Genomic DNA, 27,320 nt, shown 5'->3' on the forward strand with positions numbered 1-27,320 from the left:
ATCATTTTGGCTGCCCTGGTATGTGTAATGGGCACCTAAATCTAAGTACGCGCGTATTTCCGCATCTCGACCCTGTGGATATGCGGCCGCCTTGAGCTGGAGTCCAAACCACGTGCTCGATATTAGTCGCATCACGATATAGCCCGTGAGCCGCCACGGCGCGATATGTGTTGAATGTGCTATAACAGTGCGCGTGGCACACACAAAACAGCAAAAAAGCTCGACTGATAAGTGATAGCTCTTCAAGCTCGAAAATGCACATTGCCAGGGCTGCATGAGTTCGATTACATGTTGACGGCAGTGATTAAGGTCTTTATACTAAAAAAGACAGGGCGTACAAACACGTATAAAGAAGTCAGGACACCACAAACGCCGGCGTTTATGGTGTCCTGACTTCTTTCTTGTGTCCGTGTTTGCACGCCTTGACTTTTTAGAATGATTACTTACCAACTAGCTCACCTCTCTGTCATTCTAAGTAAAGTCTTGTTCTTCTTCGTAACATCATAAGCGTGAAACGTAAGGTGAACAGGTGTGCTGATGACAATGACGCACTTGACAGTGGGAAATGGTGGACTCGTGCTTCACACAAATTTAGCACTTTTAGCTGCTGTCATATAGGCGTGCTCATCTTGAAGGTGGCAATCACAAATTGATGTGCTATGCAGAGTATTCGTAAGTACCGAAAGATATAAGCATAAATAAGTAAACGTGTAAAAATGAAATTAGGTGCAGCGGTAGCAATTTTAAAGAGCCCATTTTGGTTAAATACATCTATCGAGTACCTGAATGGTGGTTACTAATATATCGGTGCTTGATACTGAATATTTTGGTAGGTAATCAAGCACTTTGCTGACAAGAAATTTTCATTTATTGTTTCTCGAGGTTCTAGGATGATATTTACCATAAAATGTACTGGGAGCTATCTTTTGTACATCCTTAGAGCTGCTTTCCGGGCGGTCTGCTGTGTGGTAATAGGCAGTGGAATGCGAGAAAACTTGTTGTAAGCGAAGAAATACCTAAAAGGAAATCTCCTACCTCAGAAGCAATATGATTCTGGGTTTTACAGGCGTGAAATCCCCTAATATATCCTGCATGTGGACGGCTTTCTAAATGTAACATTCCTCATTCTTAAAATATCAGGTCCTGCGTGTAGCGATCCTAACATTGCGAATCTCGTACGTTTTATGGTTATTGTAGCTATGAGAGTTTTAATGGAAGTTTGAACACGATGTGTCTCCAGTGCGTATTTTTGTAATTGCAGCCGTTGCATGGTGCCAAGTGAACAAAACCTTCAGAATGTTCAATGTAAGGATGTTGCTAATACTAGAAAAAAAAGACCCGCTTGTGAGGGCGGAACAGTCTAAATGTTCGTTGATGTCATTGTCTATTTAGTCTAAGTGATTACAGGCTGCGAGTTTCAGTTTTCAGTTATTTATAAAGCAGAAATATCATCGTATAGGACATTTGATTATTAAACATTGACTGAAAGGTACTCTTTGCAGAAAATGTGCAAGCCGCCTTACTTACACGCACCCTAAACCAAACATGTTGTCAAAGCCAACGTGGAAGCCAAGATAAACAAGCCCCTTATTTTGATTTCAGTAATGCGTGGATATAAAAACACATTATTTGCAGCAATGCTCTGAACATGTTTATTATCAACCACGTAAGAAAAAATGAAAATACGTTGTGGCTATTTCCTTTGAAGCCACACAAGCCTGGTTTTAGGCGTCAGCTGTGAGGCAAGTTGAAGCGTCTCTAAAAAAGTGAGTCTTGAGAACATCCTTGTCGTTTCACATCAATCATTCCCTCACTGTAAACAATATTATTCGAGAACCACTGTCATTGCTTTCTGTGGGAATCAGGCAAGGTGACTCGCATATGACCACAATATGAGCACACTCTATTCCTGTTCAGGGGCATTGTTTTCGACAAAAGCAATTTTGAGTGCATGCAAAACAACGTCAAGTAAGAGCCCCCACCTCCACTACCTCCATGCCTTCGCGGAACTTGCATGTAGGATGTTTTTTTTTTATTTGACAGCATATTGCGTAAGTCAACCTTCCGGAAGACAGGCGGTCAGCAGGAAAGTTTTGTATTTAAAGGGCACCAGTATCTGCAGCATACTTAGAAGTCTTCTACCATTGAACACCAGAACCATGGCTCGTCTGTTCGCTGCCTGCCTAGTCGCAGTTTCCGTGGCCTGCGTGGCCTCCTACCAGCAAACCATAGGCCTGGGCGGATCTTATGCTGGTGACTACGGCATGGGTGAGTTTAATGTCTAGTTCCAATGCAGTGAAAATGCTTCGTCATTGACTTACTCTGTTACGTGGGTAGCGTGTCTTGCGACGAAGATATACGGCGAGGGTTACCAAGTAACTCAGATATACACAGCACTAGATTTGTCGCCGCTTTATGAGCTTAAAGAAAGGGGAACAATCTATTTAGCACTGCTGCTTTATTAAAGAGACATATGTGGGTAGATTCTGGCGGATTGCGTCCGCGGACAAAATAACAGTTTTCGGCGAAGGATATATATCGCTTTATGTATAAAGGGTCTCAGCACGGGTGCCCATCGCCCCCTTGCCAAAGCTGGTGACCTTTTCTCAAGTGTCGCGATACTCGGCGGGGGCACTTCCCACCATTCGCTGTGCCGCATTGGCTCGTGGCATGGAGATCGCGCTAGAGCTGTTATCAGTAGTTGCCCTATGGACTCGCTATGGAACGCATTTCCTTGAGAATCGTCCGAATTCTGAAGTGGTCATAAACACGAAGTTAGAAGTTTTTACTCCGCAATAAAAAGAGACAGCAGGATAATGAGAAATGAATGTATAAATATGTACGTTGTAAAAAAATAGTTGTATTTTGTAGGAAGCTTCGTTAAAATATATTGCCGAAAGTGAAATAACTCTACGAGAAAGCTAGTTATAACAGCCTCATAAACAGTCCGTCAAGCTGGCAAATCAGTAATACAATTAGCGTCGTAGTTTTTCTTGCAAGTGTTCTGTGTCTTTTTTAGAAAACGTCGTTGAACAGGCAATATCGATGGAGTGTTCGGTCCGCTTTGAACGTGGAAAGGTAAAGCTACACACCCTACCGAAACGTACAATAGGGCACAATGGCATTCGCTTGTTTGTGCACATCCGCATGAAGGACGCAAGTTCCTGTGCGCGGACGTGCACTAGGCACAAGAGTCTTCAAACCACGAAGCACATGCTCTCGAGACGATTATCTAAGCCTACGTCACTCAGAAACTCAATAGCCACTTCAAATAGTGTTGGGCATGAACCGAATGTTTCTATGCGGCCAAAAGTTGCCAACACAAGGTCGAGGAATCCAGCATCGGACGAGGTTTTCACTACATTTAGACTCTAAAGCAATAGTGCAGTGCATGTAGCTATACGCAAACTACATCCTTGGTTCGTCCCAATCAATAAAGAATATATCTACCAATAATTAAGGGAGAACCTTACTTGAACATATGACGCAGGGCGTATCAATCAATCAATCAATCAATCAATCAATCAATCAATCAATCAATCAATCAATCAATCAATCAATCAATCAATCAATCAATCAATCAATCAATCAATCAATCAATCAATCAAATCTTTATTTCCAACTAGAGTTGGGGGTCTCTCAGACGAAAATCAGTTAAAAAACCACTTACAATTTCCTGAGGGCCCACGTACATGGCAGCAGTTTCAAATCAAGCTTTTGACAAATAAAGCACAGTAATAGCAGGGAGGAAAAAAAGAAAAGAAGTACGTAAGATTAGGAGGATGTTTTACAAATATAAGCATATAACAAATAGACAATGAAGAAATGAATTAACTATATATGTACACTCGCAAATACAATGACTAATAATAAAATAAGTGTGATGAAAACAAAGAAGTCGATTCGCGAAAGAATAGTGGTTTCATTGTAGTTGTACTTATACAGCATATTATAAAAAAGACATTCGGCAAGGGTGAAAAAATAACGTTCTATTTGATTACCGAAGTCACTTGACGGCGTGTCTCAAGAGTTAATGAGTTTGGACTGATCATGAATTTGCGTGATGTTCATTCATCTGTAGAGACCAAAACGTTGGTTGAAATGCCGAATAATATTGAAATGGCGTGGTAAAATTGCTTGGTTTTATCGTTATAACGCTAAAAGAAGAAGCGCTAAAAATCGACGAGCACAAAGAAGAAAAGCAGACACTGGAATGGGGCTACTAACAACTGTTTACTTTCGTCAAGTTGAAATACATATGTTCATGTTGCGCATGGGCAACATCACATCGGAAACACAAAGCAAAAAATGAAATATCACTCCTTACCCTCAATTTCTTTTCGAACCGTCTTAATGATTACTATGCATGGCTATACTATGCTAGGAGCTGCTTGGCACATGCCTGCTGTCTGTGGCGCATCCACCATAAGTATGTTTCATGTGTAGTATAGTATAGTACTACACCATGCTATGCCAAGCTGTACGCTCTCCTCTGCTCTTTTCGTTCCTCCTAACCCTCACTTCTCCTTCCCACACCCTTGTTATATTGTACTATGCACGGCTATGTTATGCTAGGAGGTGCTTGGGGCATATCCGCTTTCTGCGGCGCGTACCAATCGAGTTTTCTGCACCGCCAGCCTTACTACGAGCCTAAGGAGTTCCGCTGCTGATAGGTTTCCAAGTTCTGTTGCGTTTGATCAATCTTTGTTTTCTGAGTTAGCGAATTTTTGATGCAAGACAAACTTTTACTGTGGTCAATTACCTGCGATACAAGTGTGGTGCAGGTTGGGACATACCTACATGTCCCTCTCACTTTCTGTGCCCTCAACTATCATATTTTAGGTAGCAGTGGCGGTCTGAATGGCTACGGCTACGGCGGCAACGGTTTCGGCTACGGCGGCAACGGTTTCGGCTACGGCAATGACCTCTACGGTTCCAGCTTCGGCGGAAGCGGCTACGGTTCCGGCTATGGAAGCGGCTACTACGGGTCCGGCTACGGAAGTGGAGGCTACGGCATTGGCGGTGGCTTTGGCAGGGGCCGTGGCGGCTACTGGGGCGGCTCAGGAGGTTACGGCAACCAGCAAATGCAACAGCAAACTATGTGGTGAACACCTCGAAAAGCAAGACAAATATTGTCGACATGTGGGCTGAAGTTTAATAAAAGACCCATGACCACAGGCCGCTAAAAATGCAATGGGGGCACGTTTTGCTGGGGCGCTTCGAACGATACCATGCAAGTTCTCTTTGAAGTGCCGGCAACTTCAATACGAACTACACACAACACACACACACGCGCGCACACAACACACACACACACACACACACACACCACACACACACAACACACACACACACACTATATAATAAATATAATATATACTATATATATATATGTATATTATATATATATATATATATATATAATATATATATATAAATATATATATATATATCTATATACATATGCAAGAAGTATGCCTGGAGTGTTCGATTAATGGCCATCGCAATAAAATGCAAGCGCAACTGGAGCGATGATGACAGGTAATAATCATTCAAATTAAATTCTGGTAGTTTTAGCATGGTTAATGGGAGACGAGTTAGAAATGATGATAGAAATGAGGCCAACGGGCGATAGAAAAAATGCACAAACACCAATTTTATGAAAAGTGGGCGCAAAATTCTGTAATCACAATTTGTAGGTTTTATGAAAGATGTAGAGGCTAACCGAGATGAGAGAAACACACTCATAGCTAACTTTATTAAAAGTGGAACAAAACATTCTGACATCGCAAAAATCCCGCCAGTTCCACGCGATGGAAATCGCTGGGCAGCGAAACTATAACTGCGCGAGTGCAAGTGATTGGACAGCAAGGTCACGTGGTGTCGTAAATCCACCGTTATATTCAAAATGCGCGCGCTTACACTTGGTTCTGCAAGCGTAGGTGTATAGCCCAGTGGTTTTGACACGTGCCTTGGACACTGAGGGCCCTAGTTCAAACCGAGCCTAGCCAAGAAAAGTTATTCCGTTTTATTTGTTTCTTTATTCACTGCCTCTTGGTCACGTGGCCTGTATGACGCTTGCGACTGCAACTACTACTACTACTACTACTACTACTACGACGACGACGACGAGGACGATGGCACAGGGTGACCAAGGCCGCTTAGCACTAAAAATCCGAGGTCACCTAAGGTTGTTACAGCTGCGAATGCGAAAGCATACAAGTGCATTCGAACGAGAGAGCCAGCAAGGGGCATCATCTGGAGTGGCAACGCCGCAAGCCACCGATGTCATTCATAAAGAAAGTGGAGAAAGCAGCAGCGGTCGCCAAGGTTGGTTGGTCCGCACAGCAGCTAAGCACAGTATAAGGTAGGATAGGGACAGAGGGAGAAATAGACACTCGCACCATGCACAACGCCTCCTACTTAGCAAGATTGTGCACGGTGCTTTATCAGATCATGTTACGCAAACCGCAATTTTCATGTCCGGTGAAATAAGCGAAGTGATGTCAAAAGTTCGGTCGAAGTGCACAGGCCTCCTACCAGGAAGGCACAGGTACAGCCCTGTGGGTAAAACAAACAGCTTTCGAGTGCGACGCCGTGGGTCCGAGACTCATCCATTTCAACGTTCGTCCTTCCGAAATCGCTTTTTACGTTACCTTTCTGCATAGCGATCACCGTGGCAAAATTGAAACACAAGATTCGAAACATTGGTCCAAGTAGAATTGTGCAATGCAGCAGAGGGTTAACGCATGCTACCCAGAAGGCACAAGGAAAGCCCATCAGGTGAGGTGCCCAAACTCGCCACTTCGACAGTCAAACTTCTAACTTATACTGCTTTCATGCACCCCACTTTTCTTTATAACAATTATCGTGGCGAAGTTCAAAGTCAAACGACAACTTGCGCTGACAAAGAATCAGATAGCCAAGAAATGCCCCGAAAATCAAATTTTGTAAAAAAGGACGGAACTAAAAAATTGAATATTAGAAGATTTCCAAATGGTATAAACTCACCTTTTGTCAGAAATGCGCCCAAAACCACTTTTAGTACAAAACAGCGGAACTCTAAGAAATCGAAAAGTACAGGATTTCCAAATGGCCTTACTTTTCTTTGCAGAATTGCGCCCGCAACAAATTTCAGTAAAAACGACGGAACTAAAAAGAAATTGAAAGTTACAATATTTCCAAAGGCTAGTCTTACCGTTTTTACCAGATATGAATCCACGACCTATTCCACTAAATAACGGCCAAGTTTAGTAAGAAACGACGCAACTATAGGAAATCGAAAATTACAAAATTTGCAGACGCTATAGTCTTAGCTCTTTTGCCAGAAATGCACCCACAACCAATTTTAAAAACAAAATACAGAACTCGGAGAAATCGAAACTTGCAAGATTTCCAAAGGCGCTAGTCGTTCCTGTTTTGCGAAAAATACGCCCACAACGAATTTCAGTAAAAGGTATGGAACACAAAAAATACGGAACTTTCAAGATTTCCAAAGTCTATAGCTATACCTTTTTTGCTAAAAATGCACCCACAGCCAATTTTAGTCAAAATCGGTGGAACTCGCTAAAGCCAAAACTTAGAGGTTTCCCAAAGGCTATTCTTACTTTTTTTGCCAGAAAATCACCCACAGCCAATGTTAGTAAAAAAAGTACTGAGCACGCAAAAATTGAAATTTATAGTCTTACCTCTATTCCAAAATACACCCACAACCAATTTTAGTAAAAAATTATGGAAATAAAAAAATCGAAACTTGCAAGATTTCTAAAAACTATAGTCTTGCATTTTTACCCAAAATACACCCACAACCAATTCTAGTCAAAACTATGGAACTCGAAAAAATCGAAATTTACAAGATTTCTAAATGCTATAGTGTTTCCTTTTTTGCCGAAAATACACCATAAACCAATTTGAGTAAAACATGATGGAACTCGAAGAAATCGAAGTACAAGACTTCCAAAGGCTTCCATCGTCTTACATTTTTAATAGAAATACACCCACAACAATTTTAGTAACAAACGACCCAACCCTAAAAAATTGAATATAACAGGATTTACAAAAGTCCTTACTCTTAGCAAAATTGCACAGGCTGCAATTGCAAAATTGCGCAGGCTGTGGTCTTACCTTTTTTGCCAACAAACACCCATAAAAAAATTTGTAAAAAACAACGGAACCCTAATAAATCCAAAATTACAAGACTTCTACACGCTTTAGTCTTACCTTTTTTTTGCCAGAAATGCCTCCACAGCCAATCTTAGTGAAAAAAAAAACGGCGCAACTATAAAGAATCAACACTTACATGATTGCCCAAAGTATTACGTTTTTAACAAATGCACCCTCAAGCAATTTTTGAGCGAGGATTCGCGCCACAATAGCAAATGGGAAATTACGCTGCGTTGAAATCCTATGCAGTCTTACCTTTATGCCCGAAACGCACCCACAACCAATTTTAACGAAAAAAAAAAAACGACGCAGCTCTAAAAGAATGAAAATACAATAATTCCAAAGTCCACCTTTCACGGAAAATGCACCCCTAGCAATTTTATTAAAAATCGACGGAATTTTTGCAAATGAAAATTACATGATTTCTAATGGCTATACCTTTACCTTTTTGCCAGAAATGCACCCACAAGTTTTACAAAAATATAAAGGAGCTCTAAAAACAGAAAAACATACTATTTCCAAACGCTATAAGACACTCAGAAGAGAAGTCCGTTATAGCCATTAATCTACGCATCGATTCTCGCACATGATAAATATATCTGACCCATGGCACTACACGTAGGAGACGAATTGCTATAAACGAAAAAAAAAATTCAAGTATTGTTGGTGGCGCTGGTATACGAACCTAGTTCCTCATGCTCAGAAGGCGAGTGCTTTACGCATTCGACTGCACGCCTCGGTTCTCATTCTATAAACATATCTGGCCCATAAGACTGCCTTCTACGGGTGATATAGGTAAGAGACAAATCGCTATAACAAGAAAAAAATATTCAAGTACACTTGGTAGCACTGTTATTCGAACCTCGTTCATCACGCTCTGAAGGCAAGTGCTTTAGCCATTGAGTACACGTCCCGGCCCATAACCTTAAATATATCTAGCTCATATGACTGCATTCTACGTGAGATACACGCAGGATACAAATCGCTATAAATAGACAAAAATATTCAAGTTTTCTTGGTGGCGCTGGTATTCGAACGTGGTTGATTACGTTCAGAACGTTAGGGTTTACCCATTCGACTACACGTCCACGTTCGTGCATCATAAATACACCTCGCCCATATGATTGCCTTGTACGGGTGATACACGTAGGAGACGAATAGCTGCAAAAAATTTCAAGTATCCTTATAGCGCTGGTATTCGAACATAGTTCCTCACGCTCAGAAGGTGATTGCTTTAACCATTGGACTACACATTGCGGCTGACATATCACAAATACAGACACTGCGTTCTACGGTTGATAGATGGAAGAGATGAATATCTATAAAAGTAATCAAGTATTCTTGGTAGAGCTGGTATTCGAACCAAGTTCTTCACGATCAGATGGGGAGTGCTTTAACTATTGGCTAGACATCCTGGTTGACACATGATAAATATATCTAACCCGTATGACTGCGTTCCGATGGTGATAGATGGAAGAGGTTTATAGCTGTAAAAATATTCAAGTATTGTTGCTAGCACTGGTATTCGAAGCATGTTCCTCACGCTCAGAAGGCAAGTGCTTTAGCCTTTCGACTACACGTCCCGGCTCGTAAATCGTAACTATATCTGGCCTATCTGTCTGCATTGTACGTGTGACACACACAAGAGACGAATCGCTATAACTAGGCAAAGATATTCAAGTATCCTTGGTAGCGCTGGTATTCGAACCTAGTTACTCAGGCTCAGAAGGCAAGTGTTTTACTCATTCAACTACACATCTTCAGTCAGTCAGTCAACAAGCTTTATTAAGGTCCAAAGGAACTACAAACTCGTAGTTGCGGGGCGCGCCCACGTTGGGACCGGAAGACCATGGTCCTCCGCCGTTCTCGGGCCCTTTGGACAACCCTTAGTTGTTCCTGTTCGTACATTAAATATATCTGGCCCATAATACTTCGTTTTGCGGGTAATAACTGTAGGAGACGAATCGCTATAAAAAGAAAAAAATGTTCAAGTATTCTTAGAACAATGGTATTCGAACCTGCTTCCTCACGCTCAGAAAGCGATTACTGTTTCACCCATTCTACTACACGTCCAGATTCGTACTTCATAATTACATCTCGCCTATATGAGTGCCTTCTACGAGTGATAGGCGTAGAAGACGAATCGCTATAAAAATAACAAAAAAAATATATTCAAGTATTCTTGGTAGCGCTGGGACTCGAAACTAGTTCCTCACGCTCAGAAGGCTAGTGCTTTATTTATTGGACTGCACACCGCGTTTGACACATCATAAATAGGTCTGACGCATATGACTGCGTTCTACGGGTGATATATGGAAGAGATGAATAGCTATAAAAATATTGAAATATTCTTGGTAGCGCTGGTGTTCAAACATAGTTACTCACGCTCAGAAGACGAGTGCGTCAACCATTGGACTCGACGTCCCGGTTGATACATCATAAATATATCTGACCCGTATGACCCGTAGAAATATATCTATCACCCATTGTGCGGGTGATATATGCAAGAGACGAATAGCCATAAACATATTCAAGTATTCTTGGTAGCGCTCGTATTCGAAGCTTGTTCCTCACGCTCAGAAGGCGAGTGCTTCACCCATTGGACTACACGCCCGGGTGGACACATCATAAATATATCTGACCCATACGACTTGCTTTCTACGGGTATAGATGTAAAAGATTAATAGCTATAAAAAAGCATTCATATATTCTTTGTAGCTGTTATTACCGGCGAAGCTGTTTATGCTGTGAGTAACTTGTGCTCCGTCGTAAAAAAACTATCATCATATCAACTGGCACGCGGTCTCTTCATTCTCTTTTCGTTTTCTTCATTCTCTTTAGCTATCGCGAAATTGCGCTCCGGTCGTGCAAAACTCCCCAGGTGGGTATGCGGCACAGGAATTGGGAAGCTCCACTGAATTTTAGAGCAGGTGCGAGTGTCAAACGAAAATGAAGACGTGAAAAGAGAGCGGGTTAGAACGATATGGGCATAGAGAGATAGGAATTAGAGAGAAAGAAAGAGAGAACGAGAGAGAAAGGTGGTGATAGAAAAAATGAGGGAGACAAATTACAGAGAAATAAGGAAGTAGACACTGACAAGGTAAAAAAGACAGAGAAATATAGACAGAGAGAGGAAAGAGCGGAAGAGAAAGAGAGATATTAAAAAATAGAGCGAAAGAAAGAGAGCAAGATGGCGATAGAAAGAAAGGGGAAGAGAAATAATGGAAATGAGAGATAACGCGATAAAAAAGACAGAAATTATAGATAAAGAGAGAGAGAAGAGATAGAAGAAAGAAAGTGCTAGACAAAAAGGAAGAGATAATAGAGAGAAATAAGAGACTGACAATATCAAAAAATGAGCCAGAAAAATATAGACAGGGAGGAGCCAGATGAGAGCTCCGTGGACCGAGAAGCAAAGAAACGAAGAGAGAAAACGAGATATAAATAAAGAGGAAGTGATCAACAGAGAGAGAGAGCGAGAAAGAAAGGGAATATTTAGAAAGAATAGACAAAGAGCAGAAAAGAGAAAGAAGTAGATAGAGTGAGAAAGAATAAATAGAGAGAAACAGATAATGAAAATACATGCAGGAAAGAGAGAAAAATAGAAAGAAAGAGAAGTAGCTAGCGAAACAAGGCATACCGGCATGCATCGCTCTTCCTTCCGGCTTGGCACCATTAGTTCGAAGCTGCCATAATTTTTTACACCTAGTTCCAAGCGTTGAGAAGGCGAGTGCTTTACGCATTCGGCTACACGGCCCGGTTCGCACATTATAAATATATCTGGCCCATATGACTGCAACATGCCAGGCAAAGAAAAGAAATGTAATGACCACTTTTCAACGAAGGCTTTGCTGTGATAATTCATGATGAGTAAATGATTACCTTCGCCATGACGGCATGTAAAGCCGATGTGCGCTTGTTACGTACGTAAGGAAAAATCCGAGTTTGCGAAAATTTAATGCCAACGCGTGTTTTGATGACCGTGGGATGGGCCTTTCAGTGTGTTCTTTCAGACACTTACGAGCTCTGGCAAACGAGATTCTGTGTGTTGATTTAAATGCGGAAGCAATTCTATGCCGAGCAAAAAACTGTCACTCTTTCCCTATGCTCTATCGCTTAAATCTGCCATCGCTGTAAAGAAATAAAGAAAGGTACGGCGGCTTCGCACTAACGGTGCCAAGCCTGAAAGATGGCAGCGCCTGGGTGGCCATCTTTGTTTCTCTTGATTTTTTTCTTTGTTCTCTTTCTTTCGCTTTTGCTGTGTTTCTTGCATCGCTTTGTCGCGTCTGTGTTTTTATGTACCTTTCTCTCTTATACTATGTCTTTGTCTGTCTTTATATCTCTCTTTCTATCTATTTGTCTCTCTCTCTCTGCTTCTTTCTATCTTTCTTTGTTGCTCTATATTTTTCTCTTCCTTTCTCTTTTTGTCCTTTTTTTCTGTTCGTTCTATCTCTTTTTCGTGTGTGTCTTTTTCTATTTCTTTCAAAAACTTTTATGTCTTTGCTGTCCTTCTATCTATTTATGTATTATTCCCTCTTTTTCTTACAGGCGTACGAAGAATATGTCCTTTTTACTCCTATATCGACTCAATTACAAACACAGATCAATAAGTAATTCACACATATAGGGCGCGTATAGGTAACGGCATTTTGCAATAAACAGCAGAACGACGGCAAGGATAACACTTTATCTGTCCTGTGCACTCCTTCTTTCGTCCTTCGTCTAATAACGTGCTGTTTTACGAAAAAGAAAAAGAAAAGCCTTACCAATGCAGAGCACCATTCTGGCTGAATTTTAATTTGCCTATACACATATTTTAGTTGACTGATCAATCCAATGAAGTGGGGTGAGGGAGACAGAGAAACTGAACATTTATTCACTGAATAGTTCTACAGATCTAAGGTGGGTGGGGTTCATCGTCAAGGGTTCCACTGGCTATAGCAGCACGCCGAGCATGCTCTAACCCTTTCAGGTGCGACTTATGAAGAAGTGCCTGTAAACTGGACAAACTTAGACATGATGTCAAGGCTCTAGATATTTTACAGCAAAAAAACAAAACAAAACAAAAAACTAATGTCATAATACCTTACTTCGACTGTTTTCAACATTATTCTTAGCGAGATTATTAACGCAAAATATACTTAATCTGGAGTAGTGGAATCGTCCGAGGGGCTCGTTTTCTGTATTATACAAAACTAATAAAACCGACCGACAATTAAGGCAAGGAAAACATAGGCGACATCATTTGTGGTTTCTTAACTGTATTGTAACGATGCTTACTTAAATTGAATCAGATTAAAGTTGACAAAAAATGACCCTTTCATCGGTGGGATCCGCATCCACAACATTCGAATTACGCGTCCTATGCTCTACCATTTGAGCTACAACAGATGGGGCTCCGCCGTCCACTTTTTGTAGGGCATGTATGTGTGCTTATTGCCTGGGAGTGTTAGCCAGCGCTACCCATAGCCCAGGCGGTGAGAGTGGAACACTCTTTTTTTTACCAGCGCGTCAGGGGCACGTGATCTTCGCACGAGGTGGCAGCTGACCAATAAACCTTGGCATGCTCCCTAAGGCATAAAGTCTGATTGGACGAAGCCTTTGCTATGAAAGTACGAAGTAGGGGAACTGTCCGAGGGGCTCGTTTTCGGTATTATACAAACTAATGAAACTGACAGACAACTAAGCCAAGAAAAGATAGGGAACAGTATTTGTGGTTTTCTTCACTATATTGAATGATTCTCAGTTAAATTGGAAGAAATTAAAATGTACGAAAAATAACCCTTTCCGTCAGTGGGATCCGCACCCACAACCTTCTAATTAAGCGTCTGATGCTCTACCTTTTCCTCTACCTTCGCTCTACCTCCTTGCCTTAATTGTCTGTCGGTTTGTTGTCTGACGGTCAGCCTGTTTCATTCCCGGATACACGATCTGTGCAGGGCACCAATGAATGCGGCGGTGCCCTGCAATATGAGATCCCAGGATTTTAGTAGCAGTACTGGAAGCGCACCGGCATGTCAAGTCGGCATGCCGCCTGTGAGTCCGTCAAGATGCTAGAATACGTAGCTCATTTGTCCCCATCTATTATGCGCAGGACAGTTTCAGTGACCTCCGCTGTAGCCGCGGAAGACGTGCGTATCGTCGCTAGCACTACCAGTTTTTCTGCTATTTAGCTGCTGTCATGTACGCGTGGGAGCCACTCGGAGTGGAGCACCGCGGGGCAGGCGTTTGTGTAGTAGACGTCGAGGTTGGTGCCATGTATGTGAAGCTTGCGTATACGAGCTTAGCGTCGCGCACTTTGAAATCCAGCATGCATATGAAGTGGTATAGGAGCCACGCGGATGTGCGCGTGTATTGGCGGAGGGAGTAACTGCGTGCTGTGTCCCGTGCACAGCGGAGTGAGGGAAAAACCAAGCTTGGTCAGTATGAATAACCCGTGGAAGGAGTGAATGGTGCAGTAAAACACTGCGACAATAATTTCCTCAAGCACTCATTACAACACGAGGACAGGCGTGGTGAGTTGTTGAGGAAATTCTGCCCAGCTGAAGAATAAAACAGAATGAGACAGCAGATAAATGTCATGCCTTTCCGTATTTTGGGAAATGACACGCTGTTGTTTGATCATTTTCAACTTGGTATCTCTTTGTCTGCAACACACACTTCTTCCACAGCTCATGCATTCCAGCGAGAAGGATCATGAATGATAAATCATTACAATTAGCTGGCATGGTATATCACATGGTATAGGAGTTAACTTCCGCACTTACGCAATACGAATCTAACTTAACCATATGAGTGCGTCATACCCGCGCAGAAAAACAAATTAAACAGAGGACACCTTCAGAGCAGAGCTGTTATGGTCGAGGTTTGTCATGTGCCTTAGATAGAAAGTTATCATCATCATGAACCGGCACGCGCTTTCGTCGCCCTCTTCTGCATCGCCTTCCTCTACTTCCTCTACTGCACGCGCTTTCGTCGCCCTCTTCTGCATCGCCTTCCTCTACTTCCTCTTCTGCATCGCTCCCAGAACACGTGCGTCGATTCGTCCAGCGTGGGATTCAATAACTCTGATTAGGGAAGAACGAGTGCAGAGAGAGAGAAAAAAAAAGAGATAAATAAATAAATTCTTGGCGAGATCCGAATCCGAGTACCCATAATCCGAATGCGAGCGTCGTAACTACTGGGTTATCCAGGCACGCTAGCAGAGCTCAGCATAGCCTTGTATTGTATATTAGAGCAAGGGGGTGGGAAAGAGATATAAAGGTAAAGAGGAGGGAAAGGTGGAGAGGGGAACGAGTACATAATCTACAGATAGAGAAGGAGAGAGATAAATAAAGACAGAGAAAGGAAGAGAAAAGGGAGAAAGAGAAAATGAAAGGAAAGAAAGACCTCAAAATATAGGAAGACAGAGCAACAAATAGACATATACGAAATAGATAGGGACATATAGACTAAAAAGAAGATTAAAAAAGTGCACAAGGAGACCCATATACAGTATAGTATAGCAAGTGGTGGGAACGAGAAAGTGAAAGGGTAAAAGCCTATCCAAGCCAGGACCAGCTAGGTACCCGTGAGCATTCAGTTTCCCAAAATTAACTAGAGGGGACTCTGGCACTGCGATCGTTCAGCAACCATGGGAATGATGGGTAGTACACAAATTTGTCTAGTCTTCATGCTTGCGGCTTCAAATGTACTTGTGGCGTTGTTTATTGCTGTATTTTAGCGTTCGTTTCGGATAAAAGAATCGACCGTTGTGAACTTCGTGACCAGGTTTGATTTGGTGAGCCTAAGAAAATTAAAGTGGTGAAGTGGAACTGCTGACCTTTGCTGAACTTCGTTTTGCGACAAAGCGGATGCAGGCGACGCGCAGCCAACGGAGCCGAAGAACGAAGTTTAGACAATTTGAGTATACCCATCATTCCCATGCTGGCTCAAGCGCCATGCGTTACAGCTCCATAGACACTCTAGCGCCAGAGTCCCTCTCTAAGTATTGTTAGGAAACTCTGTGCCCGTGAGCTCTGCTGTCACGCACTTCTTGAGCGACCTAGTGCAAGCTGTGCTATTTTTATTTATAAGGCTTCGTTCAGTTTTTTGGTAATCGATAAAAGCCCCCTCGGTCAAAGTGTAAGCCGACATGGAGATGGTACATATTCAGAAAATTTAAGCTTCGCGAAAATTAAATCCCGATCGCAATTCGGTGGTCTAAGATGCACATTCTGTGGGGCCGTCCCACGCGTTAACGACGTTAGAAAAAAATGCACGCAGAATCTCTTTGTGAGTTATCGCTGTTGTTGTAGGTTAACGCTTCACTCGACGCCTTCAATCTTGTTTTTTAGCAGTGCTGATTCTCTGGTTAAATACAGAGGCAGGAATCATGGGAAGTTGCAGGCTTGCAACGAAAAATTGGTAACCAGGGTTTTTGTGCTGGAGCCGACGTTTCGACAAGCGGCTTGTCTTCTCAAGGCTGCAACTTGTGTTCTTGAAGGCTCAAAACAAGGTTGCAAAGCAGTTGCAGTCTTGAAGAAAAGTCCGCTTGTCGAAACGTCGGCTCGAGCACAAAAACCCTGCTTACCAGGTTTTTCATCTTTATCAACTGTGGGTGTGACCTTGTTGAGGGCGTTGTCATGGCTGTCTCTTCATGTGACAAGGCGGCACGCAGCACTTGGAAAGGGTCCAGAACGACGAAAACAAAGGAGAGGAGCAGCGGACATAATGAGGCGTGACTTTTCATTTTTTCGTGTCTACAAATGATGGCGGGTAGTAGTAACTGTGTGCCTTTCGCAAATATAGAGTACAACGGAAAAGATAGAATGCTTATCTGCTGGCCGCACTATAACTGTTTTAGCTCGAGCGGCTTAAACCAATAACGGATTCAAGGTTAGCTTCCATCGATACTGGGAACATGCACTGGCGTCCATTTATTTTGAATTGTGGAAGCAATAAATCATCTAATGTACAGGAGTCTTATCCTTGTCGTCCACCTAGAGATGCGCCGTGTCAGTTTTTTCTATTATTCTAAAGTGCACGATTTCGCAGTCGTTTTTATTTTCTGCTTTTTAGGTATAACCTATTGTTTCATTCCTAAATTAAGTAAAAGTTGTTGCTCTTTGGTTACAGTTGCCAGGGTGCTTGCTACTGTTCACCATGGTTTCTTTTGGTCTCTAAACCAAATTTAGCATATATTAGGCGTGAACATCTATGTCATATTGATCAGTGATTGTAATATTATTAATTGCTGGGGTTTTGCGGGACATAATAACGATATGATCATAAGGCATGCTGTAGTGTGAGCTCAGAAAATTCGATCACCTGGGGTTCTTTAACGTCCCTCGAATCTAAGTACACCGGCTTCCAGCAATTCACCGTCATCCAAATGTAGCCGGCACGGCAGAGATCGACTCCGTGTTCTTCGGGTCAGCAGCCTAGCTCCCTAACCACTGACCCACGCTGAAAAGTAGTGCATCTCTCCAAGTAATAAGACCAGCACACAATGAATACTTCTGGACAGCAACCCCACAAGTGTATGTTGAGCTGCATAGTTTATGGCACGGCTGCTAACACAATGATTACAAGGGCTGGCGGTTATCGCAGTAGCGCGTTTGCTAAAGGTATATGCTAGCCATAGATTCCCTTGAATATGTACTATGGGGAAATCGTGGTTCGGCGGTCGTGAGCCACCCGTGGAATGACGCGAGTACATGGATTTGTCAAGTGTTCCTACTTGCGGCTTAGAACGTGCTGTAGCTTCGAACCTGCTTGTGGCTAATGCCTAGTTGAACATGGTGAAACCTATTTAGCTAAAAATAATTGGGCTAATGAAGTCAAATCCTAACTAGTTGTAATTAAGTCGAGCAGAGATTCTGGCGTGCCGAGAACGTTAGAGCTCAGCAAGTTGTGCCGAGCTAAGCGCAGTTAAGCTAATTGACTGTTCTTAATTAATATTAATTAGACGGATTATTTATTTAGGCTAGATTGACTGGGATGAAGCTAATCGATACGAGGCTTAGAATACGCTAATTAGGTAATTGAATCAATGAGACAATTGAGCTATTGGGATATAATAGGCCTAGGTTAATTGGACGCAAACTAAGCGGATGAAGTGTCGCTTAGATTTAAGCGTAGTAATTCAGCTAATTAGCCTACTTAAGCTAAATAACCTAATTAAGTTACTTGGTGCTGTGATTGCCAAGCGATACCCAATCAAACCCGATGGATACGTAGCCAATGTTCATGATTTACAATGTGATCACGTGAACACTTCGTGAATCGGCGTGTGACCGCACATGTGCCTCGTGAAGCCAGGAGCAGCCGAGCGCCGACCACTGTGGCCCAGCTTTGCGTGACTCAGCGCAAGCTGCACAAATTTTTTTAATGGGCTGGACCACCAGAAAGAACTAAGCAACTGCTGGCGCATTTGGTTTATTTCAACACAGAATAGTCACAGTCACAAGTCTGAGATGAAAACTTTCAGAAGAATGCATTCATCGGTGAGGCAGTTATTTTAATTGCATGTCACGTAAAAACGAAAAGAGCAAAAAGGTGTAGGCGGGCGAGAATGATTGCCCGACGTTGACACATTGCTTCGGGAAGTTCATCATTAGGCTGGACTTCTTGCGAGTCTTAGCACTGCACATTGCAACATATGAACATTTTTATACAAGGTAGAATATATTTTTATTGATGTTGACTACTACAACTGCGAAGCACTGAAACTGTATGGCTTGAGCTAAAAAACTGCGTAGTACAATATCTGACTACCTACGAAGAACCGAATGAGCACAGACTCGTAGAGGCAGTACACATTCGCTTGTTTACACGCTGGAAAACAATCACAAAGTTCAACCGATCACAAATCTAGGCGTACTGTTCGTAAAAATGATTCGCATATTTCGCCTCCGCAAATGGCTGCTAATTCTAGACGTCAGAGTCAAAGGCAACATTGAAATGTCACAACATTATTCTAAATTTTAAGTTTCATGTCTTTTTGAACGCGTGGATGCAAACGATTTCTTTGCAAGTGGAATTATTACGATACGTTTTACTTGTGCCTTAATAATTATCAGTTTTAAGACTCAACAAGCCGAATGGAGCCGAAAGATCGAAGCTCAGGCAATCCATGTACTTCCCATCATTGCCATGCTAGCTCAAGCGCTATGCGTTGCAGCTCCCATAGGAACTAGCGCCAGATTTCTGTCTAGTGCATTATTAAAACTATATGGGCATAACCTGTCGGCTTTGGCCCGCGGCTGCATCACATATGGCGTCGCCCTCACAGATGAAAAATCAGTTATGTTTTTTTCGCAGAATACGTGTCAGGAATACATCCAACTAGCAGACACGAGACCTTCTGATGAAAAGCTCTAAACCGACCACTTAACGTACCGCTGATTCTGCTCTAATCCGCGCTAATTCTGTGGTTAATGTAGCGCTATTAGTTCCTATGCGGCTTTGGTGTAGTTCTAAATTGCGCGCTAAATTCTGCGCTAATCCCCTTCTTGTGTAGATTGTGGTACAGTTCTAAATACTGCGCTTAATGCTGCTACACTACCGTGATACCTGAGGAAGTGCTTAGCACGGGCAACCCAGCGAATTCCTCGGCAATCGCGCTTTTGCCGAGGCGGAGGCGCCCTCTCTTGCGTGGCACGGTTCACAGCTGGATGTATCAGAAGCATTTTTGGCAATTTCAGGTAAATTATTGCGACTATTTCTTGGTAAATTTATGTAGTTGATATTATCTGAGACCTTGTTAGCTTGTTTTTCACTGGTTTCGAGCATTGTTAGCCTTGTTTTAGTCCTGTATTGACCACTGCGTGACCATGACAAATGAGAATGGATGGACGACCAGCCGGGCCCCTGAAGTTGCCCTTGAAAAACGTTAGGATTTCATGCTTCTGACGTCGTCATACTGCTACTTTTGTCTTTAAAGGGCCCGCAGGACCAAATGGTGTTCTCTGTGTTGCCTGCAGAGCTTTTCGTATCTATGGCAGCCACTCTTTCATTCTCACAAAAGTGAGCCTTGGGATTCATATTCAGAAAGAGAATGCTACACTGTTTCTTTCTTAAGTGGGGTAAGTCAGGAGACAGAGACTCATTTTTCCATGTTCGTGGGAATTGTGATATGCCCAAATGAATGAAATGAAATAAATTGTACTCGAATAAAAGAAGCTGCTTCGGCGATTTTTGGAAGAGCTTCATTGCAGTGCGTGTCATCCCTTCGCCTTCTTATTTCCCTGCACTAGAAGAGAAACTTGGAAGAGTGGTAGTAATGCATAATGAGAGGCTACCGAGCTTAACAGATGAGGACAGAGGAAAGAAGATGACCCTGAAAAAGCGCTGACTCACAACCTAAAGTTTGCTTAGTGAACCAACATGTTTTGCAACACCTGATCTGATTACAACAATGCAACTGTATATGCGTATGTGAAGCCATCCGGGGGATAAACCAGCCGATTACACGTGGCAGAAACATATGCTTCATAACGAAATTGGGCAAGGGCAAAAAACATGGTTGTCGAAAAATATATGCAGCGATAATCTAACGTTACAAACTCTGATTTAAACTACCACTTTTATATGGGCGACAGGCTTCCTTTCCTATCATGGTCGAAGCCATCCGTAAGCTCCTAGTGCTCGCTCCTTAAGGTTTAACGAACGATGTTTTCACTACTGGTGGTCATCCACACACTCCGCAATTCAACGGAAAGTACAAACCACCTGAACCTTTCAAGGATGACAAGTTTTGTTAAGGTAATATTTCCAGAGCTACTGGTTCGTCCTATCAAAAACTGCCCTCATTACCTGCAAAATAACTACTTGGATTTGAAATAAACAAATATTACATTATAGTGTAGTATTATCAACATTTACCCACACGTCGACCATCAGTTGTAATTTCTTTGCGCAAAGAAAATACTATGATGCAATACTTTCGAGCGCTGAACACCAATTTGCTAGAATAGTCATTTTGAAGGAAACGAAAGGCCAGTTGAGGGCGTACAGCGTTATGAATCCCTAAGAACAACTTGGCGAATGCAGAGAACAAATAGTTATGTATCTGCTATAATGTTTCCAACGGTACTTGAGGATTAGCAGACATTTCAAGGTGAATACTGGGAAAGAATGAAACTTTTTCCGATAGTTTTTTTGAAGGTGCACCGCACGATGTGGCTGCTTTAACCACAAAGCATTGAGACAAGTGTATGCACCAGTAAAAAAGGAGCCATTTACAACGTTGTCATCGTTGCCATAACAGTAAATTATTCTGGACGAACTTGCTGGAGAAGCTCTGTCATTGCTGTCAGTAGAAGAAGGCAAGCACGTTCGCCTATATGAGCAAGCTTTGAGACAATGCCCGGTCGTTTTCATTGGCCCAGTATATCTAAAAAAACTTGACTATACAAAATAAGAGAACTTGGTGGATTGCATTCGTGACTTTGTATAGTACCTACTTTTTGCTTAGCATGTTTTTTTGCGTAGCTTCTCCTTTAGCTCGCGGCTGCAGGCGATCGCAAGAATTTAGTATTTAAGACATGGATACTCACGTTTCTTCACAGACTTGGACAGTTGAAACAGACCAGGACTCTTTCTTGTGTTGCCCTCCGTTCTCGCCATGTCTGTGGCCTGCGTGGCTCCTACCAACAGACCATACTGCTGAGGGGACCGTCAGGAGGCCTTGGCCCGTAATTTGGTATGCAAGTTATGTAGCGGCAGAATGTGTGATTCACTGATGTATTTTATGCTCCCAATTTAAGATATCGTACATCTAACTTGCGACGGAGTTTACCAAATCATAGAAGCAGGTGCTCTGCTGAATTGATTGGCGTGTTTCACCTTAACGAAGAACCAAAATATACTTACAACGCACTTTTTATGCATTTTCAAAAATTTCCAGGAATCGCAGGTGCTCCTAGAACTAGACATTATAACTTTGTCCCTGTAACGTCGCACGAAAGTATATCCCAAAATAATGTCAGTTCATGCTTACATTACATAATTGCTTTGAATGCAACTATGTCAAGATATTATACAGACCTGTTAAATTTAAGAAACAGTTAGTTATAATCACTTTAAAAGAAGACACGAATATGGTTAACCTCAAAATCAATAGCATCCTACTTTCTGACAAGCCTTAGGTTGGTCGCCAGCACTCGCACAATGTGTGCGCTGCGCTGAAAAATGTCATAATATTTCGTGCTTCTGTGCGACGACGTATTTACAGCAGTAAGTATTTTACATCATAAGCCAGAGAATAGTAAACTAAACCACGAAATTTTTTTGGCTTATAGGGGCTGCAGTTAACATAAGTTGTGATGGTCGTGCATCGTGCAGAAAACAAAACATGCAACTCGGCATAAAATACCTCGTTTTTGAATTTCCGCCTCTTTTCATAACCTATCTGGCTCTAAAATAAACACCGCAGCCAAATACCAGGCTTAAGTTGGCATTGGATCCGGAATTCGAAAATAAATGTGGAAATACATTTGAGCAGTTCGCCATGGAATTCCTCTCTTTGTTATGGATATATTTGAACCATTAAATCGCAGTTGTTATCGAACTAGATGATGAATACCGTAACAAATTACCCCTTATATCTGTTCTGCGTGCATTGTATAGCTTTGCGCTTCTCACTTGCTTTGGTTTTCTACCTAAGAGGAACATTAGATCCATAGCTTTAATATAAATGCGCACGAATGGTAAGGTTCGTGTTTGCTTGCAACAACGGAACTGAAATTGGTGAAGCTTGTTATATTCAAACTATACGGATAAATTATTGCTTTTATTTATTAACCTCCGTAAAGCTAAAAACTGCAAGCAGTAATCTAGGCTGTAGGAAGCCGAGCTTAACTTAAAATTTATAATTTGATAAACTGCACTTCAAATAGTTTATTAAATATGTGTCAGCTTTGCACCAATTTATGCGAGTGGCGAATAATTACGCCAAATGTTTTCGCCTAAAACGGTCGAAGGTAGGATGTGCAAGGTGCTTCTCAAGCCGCTTTTGGTGTACAGCTGCGTATTTGTATATTAGGCGCCTGAATTCTTTCTTAAAAATTCAAAAAAAAAATATTTGGAACTTTTGAAATATTTTTCAGCTTCTTCCAGCATTAAATTGTCATGCTGTTTTGAACGCTCGCTCAATTTAACATTTTTGCAAAGTTCTAGAACGTAATTGAAGTAGGTGAAGTTTTTACACTTAAAGGGTCCTCAGCTTCATGCGTGTGCGAATTCAAATAATGAAGTCTCAGACGCTGCGAGATAGAACATCCGCTTATGTACTGACCTATAAAAATGTGTTCAATAGAAGTGATCCTAAACATCCGTACTATATTTATTCGCTCCCTAAAGGGCATAGAGTATATATCTTCGAAATACCTATATCCCTCACCTAAAACTATAAACCTATTACCTATAACTATTATCTTGAATGCTTCGGCCTAGTGTAAATTAAGTTAGGAGGAATAAAATATTATAATATTTTATCTTACAAAATAGACACAACCATGCTCATTCTCGCATGCATGTGCTGCACATAAAATAACTTCAGTTGTCACACCACAAGAAAACTCAAAAACATATCGCTTCTGGCGCACATTATTGCTAATCAGTGTGGACACTTCCACATTTAACCCAGGGTTCTGACCGTTATCGTTGTTATTATGTGCATGTTTCGGTGGAAAAATACTGAAGGTAGCGCGATCGATTCCGGCCGCGGCGGCTGCATTTATGGAGACAAAATGCTGAAGGCAGACGTGCTTTGATTTAGATGCACGATAAAGAACACCGGGTGGTCGATATTTCCGGAGCCCTCACTATGGCGTCTTTCGTAATGACATCGTGGTTTTAGGATGTAACAACCTAGCAGTATTATTATTAGTAAAAAAAATGTTCCCACAAAAAAAGTAAGGACGCGAAAACATTGTATATAGAAAGTTTGTTCCTTGGCTAACCACGATACCGTTGTGGAAAACGTCAAATATATTTAAAAATAACTGGGCTGAATATCCCGTGAACATATTTGCAGGCAGTGGCGGCGGTAGTTTCGGCAGTCCTGGATCTGGAGGTGGCGCTGGTGGTTTTGGCCTTGGTAGTGGCTACGGCAGTGGCGGCAGTGGATTCGGCTTGGGCAGTAGTTCACTAGGCGCCGCCTACGGTAGTGGCGATTCACTTTCTGGTTTTGGTAGTGGTAGTCCCAGCTCCAGCACCAGTGGCTACGGCTTGGGTGGTGGCCTCGGAAGTGGCTTCGGAAATGGGGCCGGTAGTAGCCTAGGAGGTGGCCTCAGCGGTGGCCTCGGCGGTGGTCTTGGAGGTGGCCTCGGCGGTGGTCTTGGAGGTGGCCTCGGTGGTGGTCTCGGCAGTGGTCTTGGAGGCGGCCTCGGAGGTGGTCTCGGCAGTGGCTACGGAGGCGGCCCTGGTGGTGGCCTCGGTTTCGGAAGCAGTGGCTCCAGCGGACAAGGGCTTGGCTTTGGTAGACTTGGAGGCCCAAGCAGTTCCGGCGGTTTCGCGGGCGGCCCGGTAATTTTTGGAGGCGAGGGCCAAGTGCAACAGCGAACTCGCCTATGAATGCCAAGAGGACCAAGAAAGAGAGAAACACTGTCAATGTCGGCTGTAGTTCAATAAAGCAGCTTTGGCCACAGGCTGAGAAAACAACAACGAATGCATGTTTCATGGTGGCTCTTAGAACCTGAACACACTAGTTCTACTTTACCACTGTGCATAATTTGCAAAATAGAAACCAGAGAATGTCTAACTTGTCCTGCGCAGAAAGGTTCCAATGAGGATCTGTCCTATATGGGAGCAATGAAATACGCAAATATAACATACGGAAAGAACCTATTTGGCCCAAGTGTTTTTCCCATTGGCCCGTCGGCTTCGCTAATATATGTCACGCATCGTGATTGGCTGAAATATTACCTTGCGAAAGCTTTTAACGTAGGACATTTCTGTGAACACGGTCCTGTTCTACTGTACGCCAGTGCTTCCTTCCTTCATTGCACAGAAATATCAGTAGCTCTTGTCAACTACTCGCACTCGAACTACACGCGTTCGCAGTACAACCTTGCGCACAGAAACGCAAATTATTGCAAGGGCTCCAAATAATTTTCAGAATTCAGGCAAGAAATCACGAGTACAGAAGTGCTCGAAAGTTGCTTCGGGCAAGCATACTGTAGGGGGTTCTATCACGCTAGAAAGAGGTGTGCAGCTGCGTAGGGCACATATTACGTCGCAGTTAGGCAGGCGTTGTGCCCATTCTTTCCTTATTTAACCCGTGTGATCTTGTATTTGTGTACGCATGTTAAACAACAAGAACAACAAGAGCAATCGCCATCATAATAATAATAACAATGACATTTAAGGCGAATAATCTTGGCGAATAGTCATGAAAAGCGTGCAAAAGAGATTCCGCCTATTAGCCAGTGCTAGCAACCTAAGCAATCAGCACCCGGGGTGCTATTTTGGACATTGTCAAATTCCGCCAGTTGTCGTATTCCGCCATCGGCCAAATCTGATTGGACCAGAGGGCTGCTACGACCTCCATGATATGCCTAAATGCCACCATTACGAAATTTGAAAATATAGCGGAATTTGACAGTGTCCAGAATAGCACCCGATGTTAGCCGACAGTTAGGCAGTACTGCGCAAAGTTACATCAATCTACAGCGGACACTTAGCCAACCAGCGATGGAATTTCCTGATTAAATATGTCACACGTCGTGACACCTGTACATGTATGGCACGCATGGCATGTGTAGCATATTGCCACGCGTGTTTATTGCTTTATTTGGATGTGTTCGGATCTCACCCGCAAAGACTGTTAGCAACGCTCGACGCGGACCCGGCCGCAATGGAGAAGCTTCGTGATTGACTGAGATCTTTCTGTGAAGATTACGCGCTGGACGCGAATGCTCAAGTTTATTTGGAGCTTACGCGAGGACTTGCGTTAAGTCTCGAATGTTCGGTGCCGCATGCATAAATGCCAACGCACCTCACCGCAGATCAGATTACTGACGGCCGACGCTCTGTTGGCCGCTATCAGTGTTCAGCGCGAATCGCTTCTATCTTGACTTTTCATTTCCCGGGCACAAGTTGGCCTAGTGCGCATTTCCCAGTCTCGCTGCAGCCTTCTTCACGGTGCCAACCACGTGACAACAAATGTCATTTGTTATTTATGCTGCGATGCATATTCATGCGATTTATATCATGGTACCTAATTTGGCTTTGTCTAACGTGTAAAGGTCACACTGCGCATTCTGGCATGCACGTAATCAAGAAATTCATGAAGCGACATGGATGACATCACGATGTGCGAGGATAGATAGATAGATAGATAGATAGATAGATAGATAGATAGATAGATAGATAGATAGATAATAGATAGATAGATAGATAGATAGATAGCAGGGGCGTAGCCAGAAATTTTTTTCGAGGGGGGTTCAACCATACTTTATGTATGTTCGTGCGTGCGTTTGTATGTGTGCGTGTATATATGCGCAAGCAAAATTGAAAAATTTCGGGGGGGGGTTGAACCCCCCCAACCCCCCCTTGGCTACGCCCCTGATAGATAGAGATCATGATGCAACACGCGCTTCTTTTGTTATTTTTATGTAGTCCTTCGCACGCTAGCCGCTGCCTTACACGAGCCGCGCCCTAATGTCTGGGAACCTTGCAGATTATGAGAGAATCTTTTTAAAGGCTGGAACTCTCAAACGCGAATAGCTGAGATTATTCTGAAACTAACGCAGGCACTAGCGATAAGGCTCGAATGTTAGATGCCGCATGTATAAATGCCGACGCGCCTTACTGCAGATCAGATTATCGACGGCCGACGCTCCGTTCGCCGCTATCAGTGCACAGTGTGTATTGCCTGTAGTTTTTTTTTCCGTTTCCCGGCCACAAAGTCCGGTCAAATAAAGAGTTTCATCTGGGATGCACCCAACTGCTTCCTTCGTCAACGTCACGACCCCTGAAGTCTGGTGGACGTGCTGGATCGATCCCAGGTACCTCTCGCAAGGCCAAGCGAGAGTCGACGTCTCGGCGCTCTAAGCTACGAGGTCATCTAGGATGGCATCACGAACTCTCAGTGGGCGCCGCGCACTACCTGAAGTCGTCCATGTCGTGCGCTTTACGCCGTTTTATACGCGTTACCGAACCTTAGGACT

At 42.8% G+C, this 27,320-nt stretch overlaps 1 protein-coding gene and 1 long non-coding RNA gene across 3 annotated transcripts in view; both read left to right on the forward strand.

Annotated features, from left to right (window-relative positions):
• The first annotated feature begins 2,035 nt into the window (after positions 1–2,035).
• Positions 2,036–27,320, forward strand: part of LOC119400314 (keratin-associated protein 6-2-like) — a 223,367-nt gene continuing 198,082 nt past the window's right edge. Inside the window, exons 1-2 of one of the 2 annotated variants that reach the window (XM_037667344.2) lie at positions 2,036–2,268; positions 4,843–5,177. In XM_037667344.2, the coding sequence (XP_037523272.2) occupies positions 2,160–2,268; positions 4,843–5,108 (375 nt within the window). In that variant the 5' untranslated portion in view covers positions 2,036–2,159 and the 3' untranslated portion in view covers positions 5,109–5,177. Of the gene's footprint in view, positions 2,269–4,842; positions 5,178–27,320 lie in introns of those variants that run through there. The other variant, XM_049418044.1, reaches the window with a different exon arrangement.
• On the forward strand, positions 24,151–24,634 carry LOC125759383 (uncharacterized). The gene is made up of 2 exons (XR_007416992.1): positions 24,151–24,433; positions 24,470–24,634. It is a non-coding gene; the product is annotated as an uncharacterized LOC125759383 (long non-coding RNA).

The sequence above is a fragment of the Rhipicephalus sanguineus genome, chromosome 7, assembly GCF_013339695.2.
Source record: "Rhipicephalus sanguineus isolate Rsan-2018 chromosome 7, BIME_Rsan_1.4, whole genome shotgun sequence".
NCBI lineage: Eukaryota > Metazoa > Arthropoda > Arachnida > Ixodida > Ixodidae > Rhipicephalus > Rhipicephalus sanguineus.